Genomic DNA, 16,826 nt, shown 5'->3' with positions numbered 1-16,826 from the left:
TCGCACAGGCTCTTTCGAGAAGCTCTGGTTCGGACGCCTACTTCTGCTAAGGCTCATCCGAATCGCGCTATGGCCTATCCAGCGTTGGAGGGCGGCTGGGGAGCATCGGCGAGCTGGGAACTCGCTCGGAAGCTGAAAGTGAGTCTCGACGCGTCGTTCCCTGGTCATCGTGCACCACTTTCAGCCCGTTAGTTCTTCGCACAACCAATAGAAATCGTGAAAAAGTCATGATACGGTCATTGAGTATGCAAAATAATCAATAAAAGCGAAAAGAAACAACAGAAGAAGCCGTCGTGCGTGCGTGAAAGAAAGAAAAGAAAAAGTCGTCGAAGTCGTAGCTACCCGCCTCTCACTCTCGCCCTCACATACCCAGCCCTCCACCCCCACCTCCAACCCAAGGACTCATCAAGCTCTTCACTTCCCTCCTAGCCTCGTCGCTCCCTTCCCTCGCACAGACGTCGAGAAGCTCGACGGCTCGAGCTCGTTCCTCCCTCGTAGCATAGCCGCCTTTTCGGACGATCTCTTTGGCTTCGGCGTGGAGGATGTCGAGTAAGTCGGTGCGAAGACTGTAGGTGAGGAGGGAGATGGGAGAGTGAGTGGGAGTCAGTGGAAGAGACACAAAGGTGCGTCGCCGAAAAACGGGAGAAAAAAGAGCAAGACGCACGTCAAACAAGCCAATCCGAAGTCGAGGTAAGCTTTACCTTCTGGTCGGAAGTCGAGGATCTCTCCGGGGACTGTAGTTCGAAGCAAAGGCCAGATGAGAAGAGAGTCAGTCTCGCCGCGTCTCTCTTTCTCGCGTCCTTTTCTCCGACTTCGAAAGCAACGAACGCAAGACGTAGCACTCACCAAAGAAAGCAATCTTGACCAAACAACTCGGCAGATCCTTGGGTCGATGCCTGGCCACAATCTTCGACAACTCGTCCACCAACTCATCGGTGTTTGGCGGCTCGAGCAACGAAGAACTTGACTCTCTGACCTCCCTGCTGTCCAACTTGGTTCCACCACCTCCAATCCCAACCGTCGACGCTCCTGCTCCAAAGACGTACGAGCTTAGACTCGCTCCGAGGGACCAGATCGCGTCGGGAACGACTCCTCCTACGGAGATCCCTCCTCCTCCTCCTCCTGCGGCGTCGTTCGAGTTCCCCGAGGTGTGGTGAGGGTGATTATCGATGGCCTTGCTAATCCTGTTCATCGTGGGAGAGGCGGAGGAAGAGACGTTGTGATCTCGAAGGGTGTGTCGAGGAGGAGTGGTTCGAACCGACGTCGAAGGGAACGAAATCGAAGGTGGGAGCGGGAGTCCGTCCTCCTTCGAAGTAGGTAGAGTGAAGGGAGCGACCTTCTGGCTGACGCAGAGCATCTCGAGGGAGAAAAGAGCTTGAAGCTTGGCGTGCGGTGAAGGGTGAAAGAGGAACGTTCGAAGGAGAGGGGAGGTCCATTCCCTTGGGATGATGCTCGACGCCCCTGGAAGGAGGTACGATTCCTTTTCGAACCAAGCGTCCGGAGGGAAGGAGATATCGCCTTGGGTCTCCAGCTCGGCGAGGAGGTAGCCTGTGATCCGGGTTCGGAGACGGAGGATGAAGGTGTTGAGGTAGGAGAGTTGAGGGATTTGAGGTTCGCCTGGTCGAAGGAGGGAGGTTGAGATGGCTCCGAAGGAGAGGCAACTGAGGGAGACGGATGGCGACGGCGTCGAAGAGGAAGTAGTGCTCGGGGGTGGAGCGGTGGTAGGAGGAGAGACGAAGGGGTCCTGTTCGAGGAAGGGTCCAGCGAGGGCGGCTTCCCTCTTCCACAACGAGCTTTGGAAGAGAACTTGAGGATCCGCGATTCGTCGAAGGGTCCGATCCACGATGAAGCAAGAAGCATGAAGCTTAGTCTCTCCGACGCTGAAGTCGACGGCGAGGTTCGTTTCTGCCAACCAAGTCGTGACCGCTCCTTCGTCGTCGAGATCGACCTCCCCCGAATTGATGTCCGCCAGGGTCGACCGGAGCTGCTGGATCCTCTCCGACGGAAGAACCTCGAATACGAAATGAGCTCTCGTCCTGAGATCGTTGAGAGCCGAGATGACTCGTCGAGCTGCGAGGAGGAGAGCGGATTCCTTCTGGTCGACCTCGAGGAGACGCGTCCGAACGAGCTCGAGTTGAGCTGCTTTGGTCGACTCCGCTGCGACTGCTGAGGCGATAAGTGGAGTGAGGAGGGGAGCGAAGTTCCGAAGGGAGAGGTGGGGATGGTTCTTGGTGACTAGAGTGAGACCTTCGAGAGCCTGACGATAGGAGAGGGTGTTGGCGAAGTCGAAGTTGTCCTGCGACGACTCAGCCGCTTGAGCGAGGAGAGGGATGAGATCCGGGAAGGATTGGTGGCACGGAAGGGTAGAGAGATGTCCGTCTTTGACGAGGTTGAAGAGAGCTCGGAAGCTATGAAGGAAAGGGGCAGTGCGAGGGTAGGCAACATCAGCGTCGAAAATCAAGAAGTCGCGTCGACAAACAAAACCCAAACTCACATCACTTCCTTCTCGAGTCTCCCGATATCTCCATCCTCCGACACCTCCTCCAGAACTATCGGCAGCCCAAAGTAGTCCGATCCACCGTCCATCGAAGGACTCATCGTCGGCGAGTTGTACGTCGTCGTCGAAGCGGCACTCCCTCTCCTCCCTCCTCCTCCCTTGGCCGGCGTCGTGCCGTAGGTCCCTCCGTTCCTGTCCATCGAAGGCGACGAAGACTGAACCGGAAGAGTGGGAGACTTCTCGATCTCGGGGATCCCGAATGAGAGGGAGAACGTTCCATGGGTTGGCGAAGGAGAGGCGAAGAGAAGGACCGACCGGCGAGACGAGGACGACTGAGACGCGATTCGATCGATGCCTTCCTGAACTGCTTCGAAGTCCTCCTCTGCGAAGGCGGTATCCGAAGACGAACCAGCTCCCCATCTTCCAGCTCCAGTGGCGTTGAACCTGCCTCCCTTGAAGTCGCTGCCTCGACGGAATCCTGCAAGGCCTCCTCCTCCTCCTCCTGAGCTTCCTAGAGAGCTCGAGAACGCGACGAGAGGACGAGCGATCCGGAGAAGGACCAGGACCTCCTTGAGACTGAGTTCCAAGGCGTTGAGAGTTTCGACTTCGATTCCTCCTGCTCCCGCTGAGGCTCCTCCGATCTTGAGCGACGACGACACGTCCTGCTCCTCGACGCTCGTCTTCGACAACGCAACTCCAGCTCCAAACGCCTCGAGAACCCTCTTCGCCGCTCGACTCAACTCCTCTTCGTCCTCCTCCCTATGCCCAACACCAAGCTTCCCCGACGATCCTCCTCCGCTTGAGCCTGAGCTGCCCGCACTCCCAAATCCAGCTGCTTCGACGAGAGCGAGATGAACTCTCAGATGGAGCTTATCGAGCTTCGCACCTCCCTTCTCTCCCTTCCAAACATCCCCGAGAAGCGGTCCTCGGTCTTTCCCTCCAGCTCCAGCTCCGGCAAACTTGAGGTTGGGAGATTGCCCTTGAACGGAGGTGAGGGAGACGCCTCGATCCGGGAGAGGGAGGGGAGGCGAGGTCGCGGAGCCTGTGAGGATGCGTTGAAGGAGGTGGAACGAGTACCATCGGACGACGAGGAGGAGGAGGAGACGTCGATGCGACTTGGGATGAGTGGTGAAAGGGAAATGGGCTCGGAGGAGGGAGAGGGAGAGGGCTTGGAGGAGGGGAAGAGTGGTGGTCGAGTTTGGAGTCGAGGTCGCGTCGTTGGAGGTCGGACGAGAGAGGAGACGAAGGACCGATGCTGCGAGAGAAGTGAAGGGTTTGACGGCTGAGGTGGAGGAGGAATCCGTGACGGAAGAGGATCCGAAGGAAGAGAGAGAGGGCGATCGGAACATTCGTCCTCCGAGAGGCGACTTGAGGATGGGTGAAGGTCCGGAAATCGATCTCGTGTCGGCTCTCGACACTTCTCCAGGAGGATCTCTCTGCGTCTCGACCGAGTACTGGCTCCTCGTATCACTTCCAGCTGGTATCCAACCTCCTCGTTTGGCCCAAGGGAAGTCGGCGGAGGGTCCAGGAGACGAGGGAGGAGCGCCGAGGATCATCGACGAGAAGGTTGCTCCCCAACCTGCTGTTCCTCCCTCCATCGAACTCGAGGAAGAGGACTGATGAGCCCGAGAAAGAGGAGGAAGTCGTTTTTGGGTCGAAGAGGGAAGAGCGAGGTTCGAGGTTGACGGGGAGGGATCCTGAGTAGCGAGAGCCTCGAGGAGGACGAGTTCCAACGATTTTCCGAAGGCGAAAGGTGATCCTCCTCTCGGTATGACGTCCTCCTGCCTGTTGGATACGACAACTTCGAGTCCCATGTCGTGGACGAGGCTCATCATCGAGACGAAGCAGCTCTCGAGCTCCCTCTCCCTCGCTGGGTCCGACGACGTTGAGCTCGAGCTCGTTCCTCCTCCCTCCTCTCCCACGAGTTCTTCTACGACTCCGACGGCGAATCCTTCAACAAGGCGGAGGACTCCTTCCGATCCTAGTGGCGAAGAGACGAACTCCAAGACGACTTCGACCTCGCTGTTGCCTCCTCCTTCAGTCTTGACGAAGGCGTCTGCTCCGAGGGACGAGAGGTGCTTCCCTGTTTTGAAGGGATCCTCCAGGACTGCTCTGATCCCTCCCACGGCGACCTTTCCAGCAAAGCTTGGAAGCTTGGACCAGATCTCTTCCCTCGGACCTCCTCCTAGCGAAGAGGAGGCAGCTGCTTCCCACTCTCGTTCGAACTCGTTCAGCCCTCGAGCGTATCGATCTGCCCACTCGTTCTTGTTCGCTCCTCCTGCCTCGAGCGAAGAAGCGAGTTGAGCTCTAAAAAAGTCGAGTCGAGAGAGAGTTCGATGACGAGAGGAAGACTGATGAATTCGTTGAGTGAGGAGGGAGGTGGAGGAGTCGAGGAGTCGAGTGGAGAGGGGAGAGGTGAGGAGGGTGTGAGTGAGGATCGAGAGAGGATGATGGTCCGACGAGGAGGTGAGAGATGCCGAGGAAGGAGCAGCAGCAGGCGGAGGAGGAGACATCTGAGTACCCAGAAGGAAGGCGAGTGATTCAGCGAGAGGTAGAGAACCGAGAAGGAGGTAGGAAGGGAGGTCGAGCTCACCTTTCAGCCCTTGAGCTCCAAGAAGGGAGGGAGGCGAAGGTGGTGGTGAACTCGGTTGAGCTGTTTTGATGGTTTGCTGAGAGAAGCAAGATCTTCGAGATGCCTCTCTTCGTTGTCTCCTAGGTTGATGATGGACGTTGAGAGGGAGAAGGTGCATCGAAAACCAGGGCAGCTCGTTTGGGAGCTACCCCTGTGACGAGGAGGGGGAGAGGAGGGAGGAGGAGGAACGAGCGAGCTTCAGCGAAAGTTGAGTTTCGTCTTTTTCTTTTCTTCTTCCCCCTTGACTAGAGAAAAAGGGGTAGCCGTTAAAAAGAGGTCGTCAAAATCGTAGGGGAGGCTGGAGGGTCTGAGAAAAAGAGAGAGGGGTGGGTGTTGACGGTTGAATCGAGTCGAGCTGAACCCAAGCGCCTCGACGTTGATTTTTGTTTCCGTCGTGAAGGTAGTCGGTTCCGTCGCTCTCGGATAGATAGCAGCTTTCCAGGGGTGCTGAAGCTACTTGTCGTGTCTATAGTTGGGCACTAGACTAAACCAAGCAAAACAAACACGACCCGACCCTCCGACCTCGACTCGCCTCCGTCCCTCGACGTTCCTCCTCTTCCCCGCTCGACCTGAGGTGATTGATTGCAGCCTCGAGATCTGACGTCGGATGAGAGCCTCCTGAGACCCCTTCCAGTTGTATCTTGATCGGGTTGCTGAGACATCGAGGAGGTTCTGCGAAGACGTCGTGCAACGAGAGGAAGCAGAGTTGATAGCGTCGGCGAGCGTTGACGAGGAGTACAGGTTGATACTGTGGGATAGAGGAAGGAGAGAAGGAGAGACAGAGATGAAGTCAGCTGTCTGGTCAAAGATGGGAACGAAAGGAAGAGAAGGCGAGGAGGATCGAGAAAAAGAAGAACGACTCACGCGACGACGTTGCTGCTCTTTCTGCCTGCGTTGGCACACCACCGAAGGAAGAGCTAAGAGGGCTTGGTACAGTTGCCGAAAGTGTGTTGAGAGAGGCGACGAGGTTACGTTGGAAGGAAGGGTTGAGGGAGGAGTCGCGTCGACCTCTTGGGTGCGAGGGCGAGGCGGGACGAAAGGGAAGGAGTTGGAATCTGAAGAGGAAGAGTAAGAAGAAGCATGAGAGTCAGCCTACATGCGTATGCCTGAGACACCGCTGCCAATTTTGAGCAGAGAGGACTCTGTTGCGGCGGGGAAGGGAAAGGGGAAAGGAAAGGACGAAGGTGGACTCACGAGTAGCTCGTCCGTCTTCTGTCTCTTGAACAATCTTCTTCATCAAACTCGGCTTCCCACTCACTCCTCCTCCTCCTGTCCTGTACGACCCTTCCTCGATCCCCTCCGCACTCCATTCTAAGCTTCACCACCACCCAGCCAGCCCAGCGTCCGACTCGACTTGACTCGACTCGAGCTCAAGCCCTCTCGACCCTCTCCTCCTCTCCCAACCCAACGAGTCCCAATCCCTGCGAGATCTTCTCGACGTCCTGGTCGACCTGCTCGGTCTTGTTGGCGGAGACGACGTTGTCGGTAGCGGAGTGGAAGGAGACGGTTGAGGACGCAGGGGAGGATCCTTCGACGTCTGAATTTTCTCCATCTTCATCCTCCGAGTCTTCGTAGTCTTCGTAGTCGAGCTGGGTTTCGAATAAACGAGGAAGAGGTGTGAGTAGATACGTTCTTGTGACTCGTCAAGAAGAGGAGAAGAAGACGAGAAGGAGAGAAGCGTGAGCTCTGCTCTCCCTCTGTTGGAGGACTAACCTGATCGTAGATGACCCTAACGAGCAAGGAGCAGCTCGGACATTTTGCGATATCCTCTCCTTCCTTGAGATCCAGTTTGGTTATCTCGAACCTGTCTCCGCACGGGCAAGGGTAGTGGTAGACTCGTTTGAGCTCGTCCCAGACAAAGTCTTCGATTTCAACCTAAAGGACGAAGAGGTGGTCAGAGAGGGAGAAGAGAGGAAATGAAGGGAAAGACTTGAGTGGGAACGGTAGACTGACCTCGTCGTAGTAGGAGACCACTGGTAGAGGAAGGGGAGAGAGAGGGAGGAAGGGATGTGAGCGAGAGGAGAGGAGGAAAGGAAGGAAGAAGAGAAGAGAGGAGAGCTCACTCGTTCGTTCGTTGAGCTCGAAAAAAGAAAGTAGAAGAGCGGAGGCGCGAAGAGGAGAAGAAGCCCACAGAGAAGGCGAAGAGAGCCGAGAAAAGAAAAGGATTTGAAAGCTGAGTGGCCGTTGGGAGCAAAGGGAAGGAAGAAGGTCGAATCCTCCTCGTCTGCGTCGCTGGATTCATTCGGCCGTCATCCATCCTGTTTCCTCCCAACCTCGACCCTCCCCTTTCTCGATAAACCATGTCTGCTCTAGCTCAACGTAAGCTTCTTCCTCTCTTGTCCTCATCTCTCCAAGAATCGATCTAATCGCTCTTGTTCTTTGTCTTGTTAACAGCTGCTCCTCCACCGAACCTCAAGGTCAGCTTCGACCCTCCTCCTTCCCTCCCCTCGTCCTCCTTCTCTCCTCAACGAATCCTCCTGACTCACGCTTCTTCTCACTCTTTGAACTCGTATAGATTCTCCTTATTGGAAACTCTAGTGTCGGGAAATCCAGCTTGCTGTTGAGGTTCACGGACGATGACTTCCTGGCAGAGGACGAGAGCGTCTCCACTATCGGCGTCGACTTGTGAGTCCAACATCGTCCTTCTTTCAAAGTCTCTCAGCTTCGGAGCTTCCAGAAGGGGATTCCCAGACCTCCGGCGTAGCTCTGTCTGACTCTAAGAGGTCATTCAGCTTCAAGGGAGAGGAGCCAGCTCAATTGGAAGGAAGGAAGGGAGGGAGCTCATCCTGAGCTCGTTCAAGCGTCATTCTGAACCCCATTCGTCTTCTCTCTCTTTCTCTACAGCAAAGTCAAGAGCATAGAAGTAGGAGGAACAAAGTACAAACTTAGCATCTGGGTCAGTTCTTACCTTTCTCTCTCACTCGCAATCCGTTTCTTCTTCCCACCGCCTGTTCCCGAGCTGAACCTTGATTCTCCCACCTTTGACCTTCCCTCGACAGGACACTGCTGGTCAGCGCTTTCTCTCTTCTTTTCCTCGATTCTTTCGGACTCGGTGCTGATTGAGGGTGCTGCTCTTCCGTGGTCTACAGGTCAAGAACGTTTCCGGACTCTGACGAGCTCGTACTATCGAGGAGCCCAGGGCGTGATTCTAGGTCGGTTGTTTTTCCTCTCTTGTTTTCTTCTCCCTCGAAGAGTCCCTTTCCCTTCTGACGCGAGCTCTTTCTATCCTTATGTTTCCTCCTTGCTGGATCAGTCTACGACGTTTCCTCGAGAGCTACCTTCGAGGAGCTGACTCGGTGGATGCACGAGCTCGAGACCTACACCGCTCCGGACGTCGTTAAGATCGTAGTAGGAAACAAAGTGAGCCTGAACTCTCTCTTGACTGACTAGCTGCTATCTTCGAAGCGTTGCTGATTACTCGAACTCATTTTTCTCGCCTCCCAGGTCGATAAGGTCCGTCCTCCCCTTTCTTTCGTCCCCAACGCGGTTCGTTCGCTCCGACTTCTCCTCATCGCTGACCACTCTCCTCTTCTGCTCTCTTCTCTATCAGGAGTTCTCTCGGCAAGTCACGACTTCAGAGGGGAAGGCCTTCGCTGAGCGAATCGGTTGTCTCTTCGTCGGTCAGTTCTCGTTCACCCTCACGCCGCGTCGAGCGAACGAAACGACCTCCGCTCCTTCCAACCCAAGCTGACCTTCCTCCCTCTCTTCGTTTTCACCGCCGATAGAATGCTCCGCCAAGACTCGTATCGGGGTGAAGGAAGCTTTCGAGGAACTGGTCGCTTCGGTTTGTTTCCCCTTCTTTCCCTCGCGACCTCTCGACGCGTCGACCTTCCTTCCCCTGCTCCCTTCCCTCCTCCTTCTCACATCACTAACCTCGACCCATTTCTCCCTTCCACTCCCTTCGCTGCTCATTCCAACTCTCTAGATCATCGCAACCCCCTCCCTCTACTCCAAACGCGTCGTCCCCCTCGGAATCAACCCTTCCTCCGACTCCTCGCCAACCGTCAAGCTCACCAACGATCCTGAAGCGCCCGGAGGATGGGGAGTGGGGAGCTGTGGATGCTAAGAGCTTTGGTCGTTCCTTTCCCCCTCTGCTTTCTTTCTCTCTCTCTGTTAGACGGCCAAGGGGCGGGTGGTTTCCGGTGGTTTTGTTTGCGTTCGTTTTTTGGGGGATGGTTCTTTCTTTCTTTCTTTTGCTTCCTTCTCTTTTCTGTAACGACCTTTCACGACCCCTTCTACTTTCCTAGTGCTATCTCTCTCCCTCTCCCTCTCTCTCGCTCTCGTTGTTCTCAACGCTCTTGAACCCTTTTATACATGATGTCTCCCTCTCCCTCCCTCCTCTCTCTCTCTACAAACGTACTCAAAGGTGATAATTTCCAACCCCGGGAGCTCTCCTCCCCCATACCCCCTCAATCCCCATATCCTCCTTCCCGTCGTCCTTCCAGAAGAAGTTTGGCTCGCCAATGAACGAGCCCGTCACGTTCGATCGGTCGGAGGAGGGAGGGTTCTTGAAGATGATCGAAGGGACGAAACCGAAGGTCATGTGGATGGCGGCGGGGTCGTAGGAGTAGGTCTGTGAGCGAGAGGAGGAGGGGGTGAGGGTTGAGTTGGCCGAGACGCGTCGAAGAAAAGGGAGGGAGAGGAAGAAAGAGAGACGAACCTCAAGGGGTTCAGAGGAAGACTGGAGTTGGTTGAGAATATTGTTAGCCACAATTGCAGCTTGAGCTCCTCCAGGTCGGGCAGCTTTGGGAGCGCCTGAGAAAACGAGGCCGAGGTGAGCGATGAAAGGGACGCGACGGAACGAAACGAAACAGAAAAGGAAATGAGTGAGAAGTAGGGAGTTTAGGCTCACCGGTATCAGCGATATCTCCCACGGCAAAGATGCATTCGGTTCCAGGCTCGGAAGCGTCGATCTGAAGGGTGGGTTTAGTTTTGATGAAGCCAGAGGAGAGGACGGCTGAGGGAGCGAACTCGATGAGAGGGGAGGAGTTGGGAGTTTGGCCTGTTGAGAGGATCTGAGGAACGAAAGAATGAAAAGAATGAGATGCAGAGTCAGCTGCTGGAGGAACTGGCTGCAGTGAGAGGCGAACGAGAAAGAGGGAAGAACGACGCGTCGTCGTCGATTCGACTCACGATGAAATCCCCCTTCACAATCTTCCCGTTCTCCAGCTCCACCTCCTTCACGCCTTCGAATCCACCCTCAGGGATTTTCGCTCGACTTCCCAACTCCGTCTCGATCCCAAACTCGGCAAACTTCTCGAGACAGATCTCGGAGAGCTTGGTGTGGAAACGAGGCATGAGGTTGGGGCGAGAGTGAACGACGACGACGGATTTGGAAGGGTAGAGGGTTTTGATGTCGGTCGCCATTTCTGGGCATCGAAAGCAGTCAGCTTAGACCTCGAAAAACTAGGAGAACGAAGGACGCAACCGACTCACGAACTCCCACCGCTCCTCCTCCCAAAAGCACGATCCTCTGAGCTTTCTCGACCTCCTTCTGATGCTTTTGGAAGAACTCCACTCCTTCCTTCTTTTCCGTTCCAGGCATGGTTCCCGGAGGCTGTAGCCTCGTCCCCGTTGCAAGAACCAACGCGTCAAAAGGGATCTTGTCTGTCGTCGAAGCTCCTTCGTCCAACGAGACGCCTCGGTCGAGTTGGAGGACGCGTCCCTCGGCGGTAGAGTTCGCGATGGAGAGGGCTGAGGCTTGAACGATGAGGTGAGGAGGTGGGAAGAGGTGGGAGGTGAAAGGAATGAAGGCTTTGTGCTCCGAACCGGGGGAGATGGCGAAGCGGGGGTACTGTTGAAGAAGGGAGAACAGGAGAGGCGGGAGGGAGGGAAGGTCGTGAGCTCGGGCGCTCCTTTCTTCTTTTCTCTGGCAGCTCCCCCTTTTCTTCCCTCCCCCAGCCGCTACTTAGATAGATGGACCCAAGAGAGAAGGCTCGATAGGACTCACAGCGAACAAATGGCCAAAGTGAGAGTTCTTCTCGACGACGACGACTCGGTGCGTCCTCTCCTTTCCCTCGAGAGGTTCTAAAGCCACCTTCAACGCGTCGACAACAGCCAAACCAACATAGCTTCCTCCGACGACGACGATGTCCTTGAGAGGGAGGGGATTAGTCATACTCGAGGAGGAGGAGGAGTAGAGGCGAGATGGGACGACGGGTCGTGGTGCTGCGAAGGACCGCGGGAGGGCGAGGGCTGAAGGTCGAATGATGAACGTGAGGGCGAAGGAGGCAAGAAGGACGAAGAGGGAGAAGAGGAGTTGACGAGGAGAAGGTATGGTGAAGGGCTGGTGGTAGAGGTTGGCAGGAGGGAAAGGTGGGAAAGCTGAAAAATCTAATCTCCGACCCCCGAGGTTGATCGTTATCGAGCCGAGGTCGATTTCGGAGTGAAACGAGAATTTCGGCCGATGGGTGATGCTCTATAAAGAGATGAGCGAGGTAAAGAAATCCTGGGACGCGGTAGTAGTGAGTAGTTAGTAAGAGAGGCGGATGCAGGTGGAAAAACAAAACCGGACGACTTACTTCGCTCGACGCGCAACGGCGCTTCTTTTCGTTCCTTCTTCGAGGATGACGGCCTACTCGACCAGTAAGATCCCCAGCTCGATAGCGAAGCTCTAAGTGTAGAAATGCGTGAGAGCGTTCTGCTGAAGCCATGCCGGAAGTGAAGCAGGAACGGAAGAGAGACGACAAAAACAGCCTTCAACGACGCGTCCTCTCCTTACTGTTCAACAGCAGAACCTCTTTGGATCGGACAGAGGTCGCGATGATAACTTGTGGTCTCCGCAAGAAGACGGCTTCGAAGTAGAGGTTCAAAAATGAGCGAGCAAGCTCTGAAAGAGAGAGACAGAGGCAGAGACGCGACGAATGAACCTCCGTGCAGCAACGAACCGTCAAGCCCTGGAGAAAAAGTGAGGACGAGCTTCGGGATTCGGAAGACTTCAATTTCAAGTAGAGATGATACATACTCCCTGATCAGGCCACAATCACCCCGCGAGAAAGGGAGGGAGGGAGAGACGCGATCTGCCAGTTATCGACCCTGAAAGCGTCCCCACTGTGATCCAAAAACGCTTCTGAGTCTCGAGAGGGAACATAGCTGACTGTTGTATCTACAAGGATGGACGCAAATGCTAGAAAAATGTAAGAGAAGTTAAAGAATGAGGACGAGCGAGACGAAACCGACTCCTCAGTGATCTTTGGCTCGATGCTGTTGAGGATTTTGGATGGTTTGTCGTTGCGTTGAGGTATGAGACCGGATACTAGGGCCACATACTTTGAATATGGTGCGAACAATGCGAATCGAAAGAGAAGGAAGAAGGAAGGGAGGGAGAAGGATGGTTCGAGGTCAACTCGCCCAAGGAGGAAACGGAGGAAGAGGCTCCATTCCTCTGTTTTTATTTTTCCAGTAGATCCAGAATTGGGCTAAACAGGGCTCTCTACTCTCTCTTTTCTCAGAAGCCAGTTTCGCAACGGCTCCTATCTTTTTGGGCCCGAGAAGCCAGATCGGTTGGCGAGCTTCGAGGCTCGACCTCACCTCCAACGTCCATCTTCACCTCCCCTCCCCCTCCCCTTCCTCCTCTCGTACCCTCCCCCTCGCATCCCCTACACCCTCCAATCAAACCTTCAGACTCGCATACGGATATGAACACGCTTCTCTCTCAGTTCTCACCTTCGTCCCACTTTGGATCGTCGGAGGAGGAGGATTCCCTCTACGGAAACGTGGAGGGAGCGAAGGGAGTCAGGTTTGGAGTTCCAGCAGTCCCAGATGTGAGTACGATCGTTTCGGCCTGCTCTTGGGTGTATAGAGGGTGTTTGCTTCGGGTGTGTTGATTGACGGTGACGATGGTGCAGGAGAGAGAGGTCGAAACGATGGAAGGAAGGGAGATGTTGGAAGGAGCAATGCTTCAGGTCCCTCTCTGGCTCTCTCTCGTCGAGTTCACTTGACGAGGCCGATTCAGTCTCTCCATGCTCCCCGGAGAGCTAAGAGATGATGCCTGTTGCGTCAAGACGGTCATCGAACGGCTTGCACGGGCGGAATTGAGAAGGGGAGGAACGTCCGTCAGCTCGTCCGTGGAGGTCATCTCCCTTCGATCTCGCTTCCTTCGCCACTGTCTTCCCCACCTTTCACAAGTGCTCTCCAACATCGCTACGCGACACGTACTGACCTTGTTCATGTTTGTATATCCCTCACTGTAGCCCACTTCCTTCCTCCGCCTGCACACCGACGACCACTCTGACCCAAACTGCAAGATCAAGATCAATCACGGAACCACAACGCTCGCTTTCAGGTTCAAGGGAGGAATCATCGTGGCAGTAGACTCGAGGGCGACGGCTGGATCTTACATCGGTGAGTTCACGTCCAAGTCGAAGGGGGAGATCGAGAGGGAGACGGCGCAGAGAAGGAAGGAAGGAGGAAGGGACGAGGTTCTCGTTCCTTGCTCGAGACGTCGCATCGACTCTTCTCTGGCTCTTCGGATGCCAAGGAGTTCACCGTCGAGGAGACAAGTGTCTTAGGGGTGTCGAGTGGAGTCAGCAGCCTCTCGAGTCGGGCAACGTTTCAGCCTCTATCCCTCGCCAGGTGGAGGCCGCGTCCCTTCAGTTCCTCCTCCCATCTCGAGCCAGCTCGCATCTCTGCTGAGAGGAGAGAGATGATGTTCCTACGTCTCAGGAACAACATTGTCCTCTTTCTAAATACCATCTCCCGAGCACATACCGAACCACCCTCTTCAGTCCCTGCTTTCGCTTCTTCTTTCGAGCTCAAGCTGACCTCTCCTTCCCTCCCTTTCCTTCCCTCCTTGTTTCCCTCTTCAGCTTCCGGAACCGTCAAGAAAGTCATCGAGATCAACAAGTTCTTGCTGGGGACTATGGCTGGAGGAGCTGGTGAGTCTTTCCCTCTTCGTTCCTGTTGCCTGTTTGGTTCGTTTTCTGACCCTTCTTCTCCCTCCTCTCAGCCGATTGCCAGTACTGGTTCGTTCTTCCTCGTCTCGTCTTCATGTCAGACTCTCAATCTGTGCTCTTACTGACTGACAATCTTCTCTCACTTCCACAGGGAGACCTACCTCGGAATGCAGTGCCGTCTGCACGAGCTTCGAGAGAAGGAGCGAATCTCGGTCGCCGCTGCCTCGAAATACCTCTCCAACTTGGTCTACTCCTACAAGGGTATGGGTCTGAGTATGGGAACGATGATTTGTGGATGGGATAAGACTGTTCGTATCTTGATCTAATCGATGCGGGTGGATATAGGTTGAGGAGGATGCGGAGCAGTCGAGTCGAAGCTGACTCTCGTTTCTGTCTCCTTCGTCTTGATTCGCGACCTCAGGGACCTGCACTCTACTACGTCGACTCGGATGGTACTAGGCTGAAGGGAGATGTCTTCTCGGTTGGATCCGGATCAACGTTCGCCTACGGAGTGTTGGATCAGGTAAGTTCAGCTTCGACTCTCCCTTTCCTTCCTTGCGAGCCAGGCTCTAAGAGCCGAACCTGATCACACTCTCGTTTCCTTCGTTGCGAACAGGGATACAAGTGGGATCTGTCTGATGAGGAGGCGCAAGAGCTCGGAAGGAAGTCGATTGTTGCTGCTGGACACGTACGTTCTTCGTTCCGCTCCCCTCGAGTCTTTGCTTCGAGCTGTTGAACGGTGCTGATCACGGCCCCCTCTCACTTCCTGTCTCTCCTCTTTGCTCTTTCAACAGCGAGATGCCTACTCTGTACGTTCGCCTCTCTTTTTCCTTCTTCATCTGAACTCGCCGTTCGTCGACGCGTCAACTTCTTCGAGCTGACCTCTCCTACTCTTCTTCTCTCCCAACAGGGAAACACCGTCAACCTCTACCACGTTCGAGAAGCTGGCTGGGAGTTCATTGATAACGTGAGTGGATTTGTAAAATCTGCTCTTCTCTTCTCTCTTCCCCGTCTCAACCCACGCTGACCACTTTCTCGTTTTCTACTTCCAGTACGATCTCTCTGGGCTGTGGTACAAGTACCAGGAGGAGAAGAAGGAGAAGATCGCTACGGGACGAGCCGCTGCTGCCTCGGCAGTCGCTGCTGAGGCTATCCCTGCGGCGGGAGAGGCGCCGATGGAGCTCTAGTTTAGAGGAGTGGGAGCGGGAAGGTGGATTGAATGAGGCTCAACTTTCCATTTGCTCGTCGATACTTTCTCGGGAAAGAAAGACGCTCGGCATAGCCAGAACGACCACGACCATGACACACCACGCTGCTTCTATACGAAAGTCTAAATACGAACCCAAGAACCCAAAGAGAAAGACGGAAGAGCGAAGATCTAATCCTCTCCAGCGACGACCCCTGAAGAACGAGCGACAAGGAGAAGGAAGAGTCAGAAAAGACGAGAGAGAGAGAGAGAGAGAGGCGGAGAAAAGAAAACATCTTCTCACAGTAGGCAGGAGCGTCGAGCTTCTTGTCTCCCTGTGATGGTCGAGAGTAGACGCGGGCGAGAGGTGAGGTCGGAGAGGAAAGAGAGTTGGACGCCAGGAAGATCACGAGGAAGGAAAGAAGAACGAAGAATTCGGTCAGCAACGAGACGAAGGGAGGGAAGGTGCCAATTCAGGCACGAACGTTGAGGAAAGGCACTGTCGAAACGAGGAAGAACGGGGCGACGCGAAGGAGGAGGTCAGCTCAGATTCCTTTTTTTGAAGCTACCCAGCTCCCCAAACCGCAGAAAAGTGAGGCCAAGATAAGATACTTACATCCAACGACGAACAAATACTCGACAGTCTTTCCACCAGCCATCTTGACGAGCTTTCCAGCAGCGGAAGCGGATCCTCCAGTCGCAATCAGGTCGTCGACGATAAGAACGGTCTGGCCCTCCTTGATCGAGTCCTTCTGGATCTCAAAGGCATCCTCTCCGTACTCGAGAGTGTAGGTGACCTTGTGGCAGTCTCCGGGAAGCTTGTTGGCCTTTCGGACGGGAACGAATCCGGCGTTGAGGCGCTGAGCGAGAGGGGGACTGCGAGGAGGAGGTGGGGAGGAGGACGGGGAGTCAGTTTTCGCGCCAGGAAAGCGGTTGAGAGCGGGGTGAACGAGGAGTCGACGGGATATATGGTCGAGACAGAAGGATCAGAGCTGGGAGGGAAGTGCTCACCCAAGAAGGAAACCTCGAGCGTCAAGTCCAACGACGATGTCAATCTTCGAGACTCCAGCGGCGGGAAGGGTAACGTTGTAGATGTGGTTCATGAAGTGGGTGATAAGCATCTCAAAGTCTCCAGGGACCCTGAGGAGAGGAAGGAAGTCGATGAAGGTGATGCCAGGGATAGGGAAGTTGGCTGTGGACAACAGAGAACAGAGAAGAGAAGGAAGGGAGGAGGAAGGTGAGCTCGAGCTCGAACGTTCAACGAAGAGCAGAAGCAGCGACGAACGGTGGAGACCCATCTTTCCCTTGAGGTAGGCGACTGCAGAGAGGTCGAAGAGGGGTACAGGATCAGTATTCTAAGCAAGAAGGGGGGAAGAGAAGGACTGACCATCGGCCGGGACGACCTCGACGGTAGCCGGAGGAGTTTGGAGAGTAGAGGGAGCAGACATCTAGGAGAGATACAATTTGAAAGCATAAATGGTTAGCTGAGAGTCTGGTCTACAAGTTTCAGAGTTGAAGCGAGATGGTAGAGTTTACCGTTTAGGAGGAGTGAGGGTTTGAAGAGAAGGAAGGAAACGGTCTGGCTTGAGCTTCGAGCAATTTGGTCCTTCGACGTGG

The 16,826-nt window shown here is 54.9% G+C and overlaps 7 protein-coding genes across 7 annotated transcripts; 2 read left to right on the top strand and 5 right to left on the bottom strand.

The window, feature by feature from the left end:
• Nucleotides 1-377: 377 nt before the first annotated feature.
• BDY24DRAFT_394809 (uncharacterized protein) lies at nt 378-5,379 on the bottom strand. The gene is made up of 3 exons (XM_076641227.1): nt 2,495-5,379; nt 847-2,408; nt 378-734 (listed from the first exon to the last, which is right to left on the bottom strand). Exons 1-3 carry the CDS (start codon nt 5,245-5,247, stop codon nt 604-606), a joined length of 4,446 nt encoding a protein of 1,481 aa, XP_076494940.1. The 5' UTR covers nt 5,248-5,379; the 3' UTR covers nt 378-603.
• A 48-nt stretch (nt 5,380-5,427) lies between these two features.
• BDY24DRAFT_121175 (uncharacterized protein) lies at nt 5,428-6,669 on the bottom strand. The gene is made up of 3 exons (XM_076635939.1): nt 6,324-6,669; nt 5,994-6,184; nt 5,428-5,877 (listed from the first exon to the last, which is right to left on the bottom strand). Exons 1-3 carry the CDS (start codon nt 6,437-6,439, stop codon nt 5,609-5,611), a joined length of 576 nt encoding a protein of 191 aa, XP_076494939.1. The 5' UTR covers nt 6,440-6,669; the 3' UTR covers nt 5,428-5,608.
• Nucleotides 6,665-7,103, bottom strand: KTI11 (Kti11p; the record flags this gene model as incomplete). The annotated part of the gene is made up of 3 exons (XM_076637160.1): nt 6,665-6,718; nt 6,843-7,004; nt 7,083-7,103. Coding segments are annotated over 3 exons (237 nt in total), but the record flags the coding sequence as incomplete, so codon positions are not given.
• Nucleotides 7,104-7,366: 263 nt separating this feature from the next.
• Nucleotides 7,367-9,461, top strand: BDY24DRAFT_394786 (Rab family GTPase). The gene is made up of 11 exons (XM_076641226.1): nt 7,367-7,448; nt 7,524-7,546; nt 7,645-7,754; nt 7,974-8,025; nt 8,129-8,138; nt 8,219-8,281; nt 8,383-8,489; nt 8,574-8,582; nt 8,680-8,749; nt 8,855-8,913; nt 9,055-9,461. The coding sequence occupies exons 1-11, from the start codon at nt 7,430-7,432 to the stop codon at nt 9,193-9,195; spliced, it is 663 nt and encodes a 220-aa protein (XP_076494937.1). The 5' UTR covers nt 7,367-7,429; the 3' UTR covers nt 9,196-9,461.
• BDY24DRAFT_435652 (NAD(P)/FAD-dependent oxidoreductase) lies at nt 9,433-11,423 on the bottom strand. The gene is made up of 6 exons (XM_076644187.1): nt 11,080-11,423; nt 10,566-10,923; nt 10,263-10,498; nt 9,982-10,144; nt 9,790-9,884; nt 9,433-9,702 (listed from the first exon to the last, which is right to left on the bottom strand). Exons 1-6 carry the CDS (start codon nt 11,245-11,247, stop codon nt 9,490-9,492), a joined length of 1,233 nt encoding a protein of 410 aa, XP_076494936.1. The 5' UTR covers nt 11,248-11,423; the 3' UTR covers nt 9,433-9,489.
• A 1,167-nt stretch (nt 11,424-12,590) lies between these two features.
• On the top strand, nt 12,591-15,275 carry PRE2 (proteasome core particle subunit beta 5). Its single transcript, XM_076641225.1, has 10 exons — nt 12,591-12,892; nt 13,322-13,472; nt 13,937-14,005; nt 14,077-14,092; nt 14,175-14,331; nt 14,445-14,546; nt 14,640-14,711; nt 14,818-14,832; nt 14,934-14,990; nt 15,076-15,275. Exons 1-10 carry the CDS (start codon nt 12,767-12,769, stop codon nt 15,208-15,210), a joined length of 900 nt encoding a protein of 299 aa, XP_076494935.1. The 5' UTR covers nt 12,591-12,766; the 3' UTR covers nt 15,211-15,275.
• APT1 (adenine phosphoribosyltransferase APT1) lies at nt 15,276-16,823 on the bottom strand. Its single transcript, XM_076641224.1, has 7 exons — nt 16,746-16,823; nt 16,495-16,657; nt 16,221-16,401; nt 15,826-16,085; nt 15,695-15,708; nt 15,514-15,544; nt 15,276-15,424 (listed from the first exon to the last, which is right to left on the bottom strand). The coding sequence occupies exons 2-7, from the start codon at nt 16,505-16,507 to the stop codon at nt 15,402-15,404; spliced, it is 522 nt and encodes a 173-aa protein (XP_076494934.1). The 5' UTR covers nt 16,508-16,657; nt 16,746-16,823; the 3' UTR covers nt 15,276-15,401.
• Between the last annotated feature and the right edge of the window lie 3 nt (nt 16,824-16,826).

This window comes from Mrakia frigida (genome assembly GCF_051309035.1).
Source record: "Mrakia frigida strain ATCC 22029 unplaced genomic scaffold BDY24scaffold_23, whole genome shotgun sequence".
Lineage (NCBI taxonomy): Eukaryota > Fungi > Basidiomycota > Tremellomycetes > Cystofilobasidiales > Mrakiaceae > Mrakia > Mrakia frigida.
This window is presented reverse-complemented; position numbering and strand designations above follow the sequence as displayed.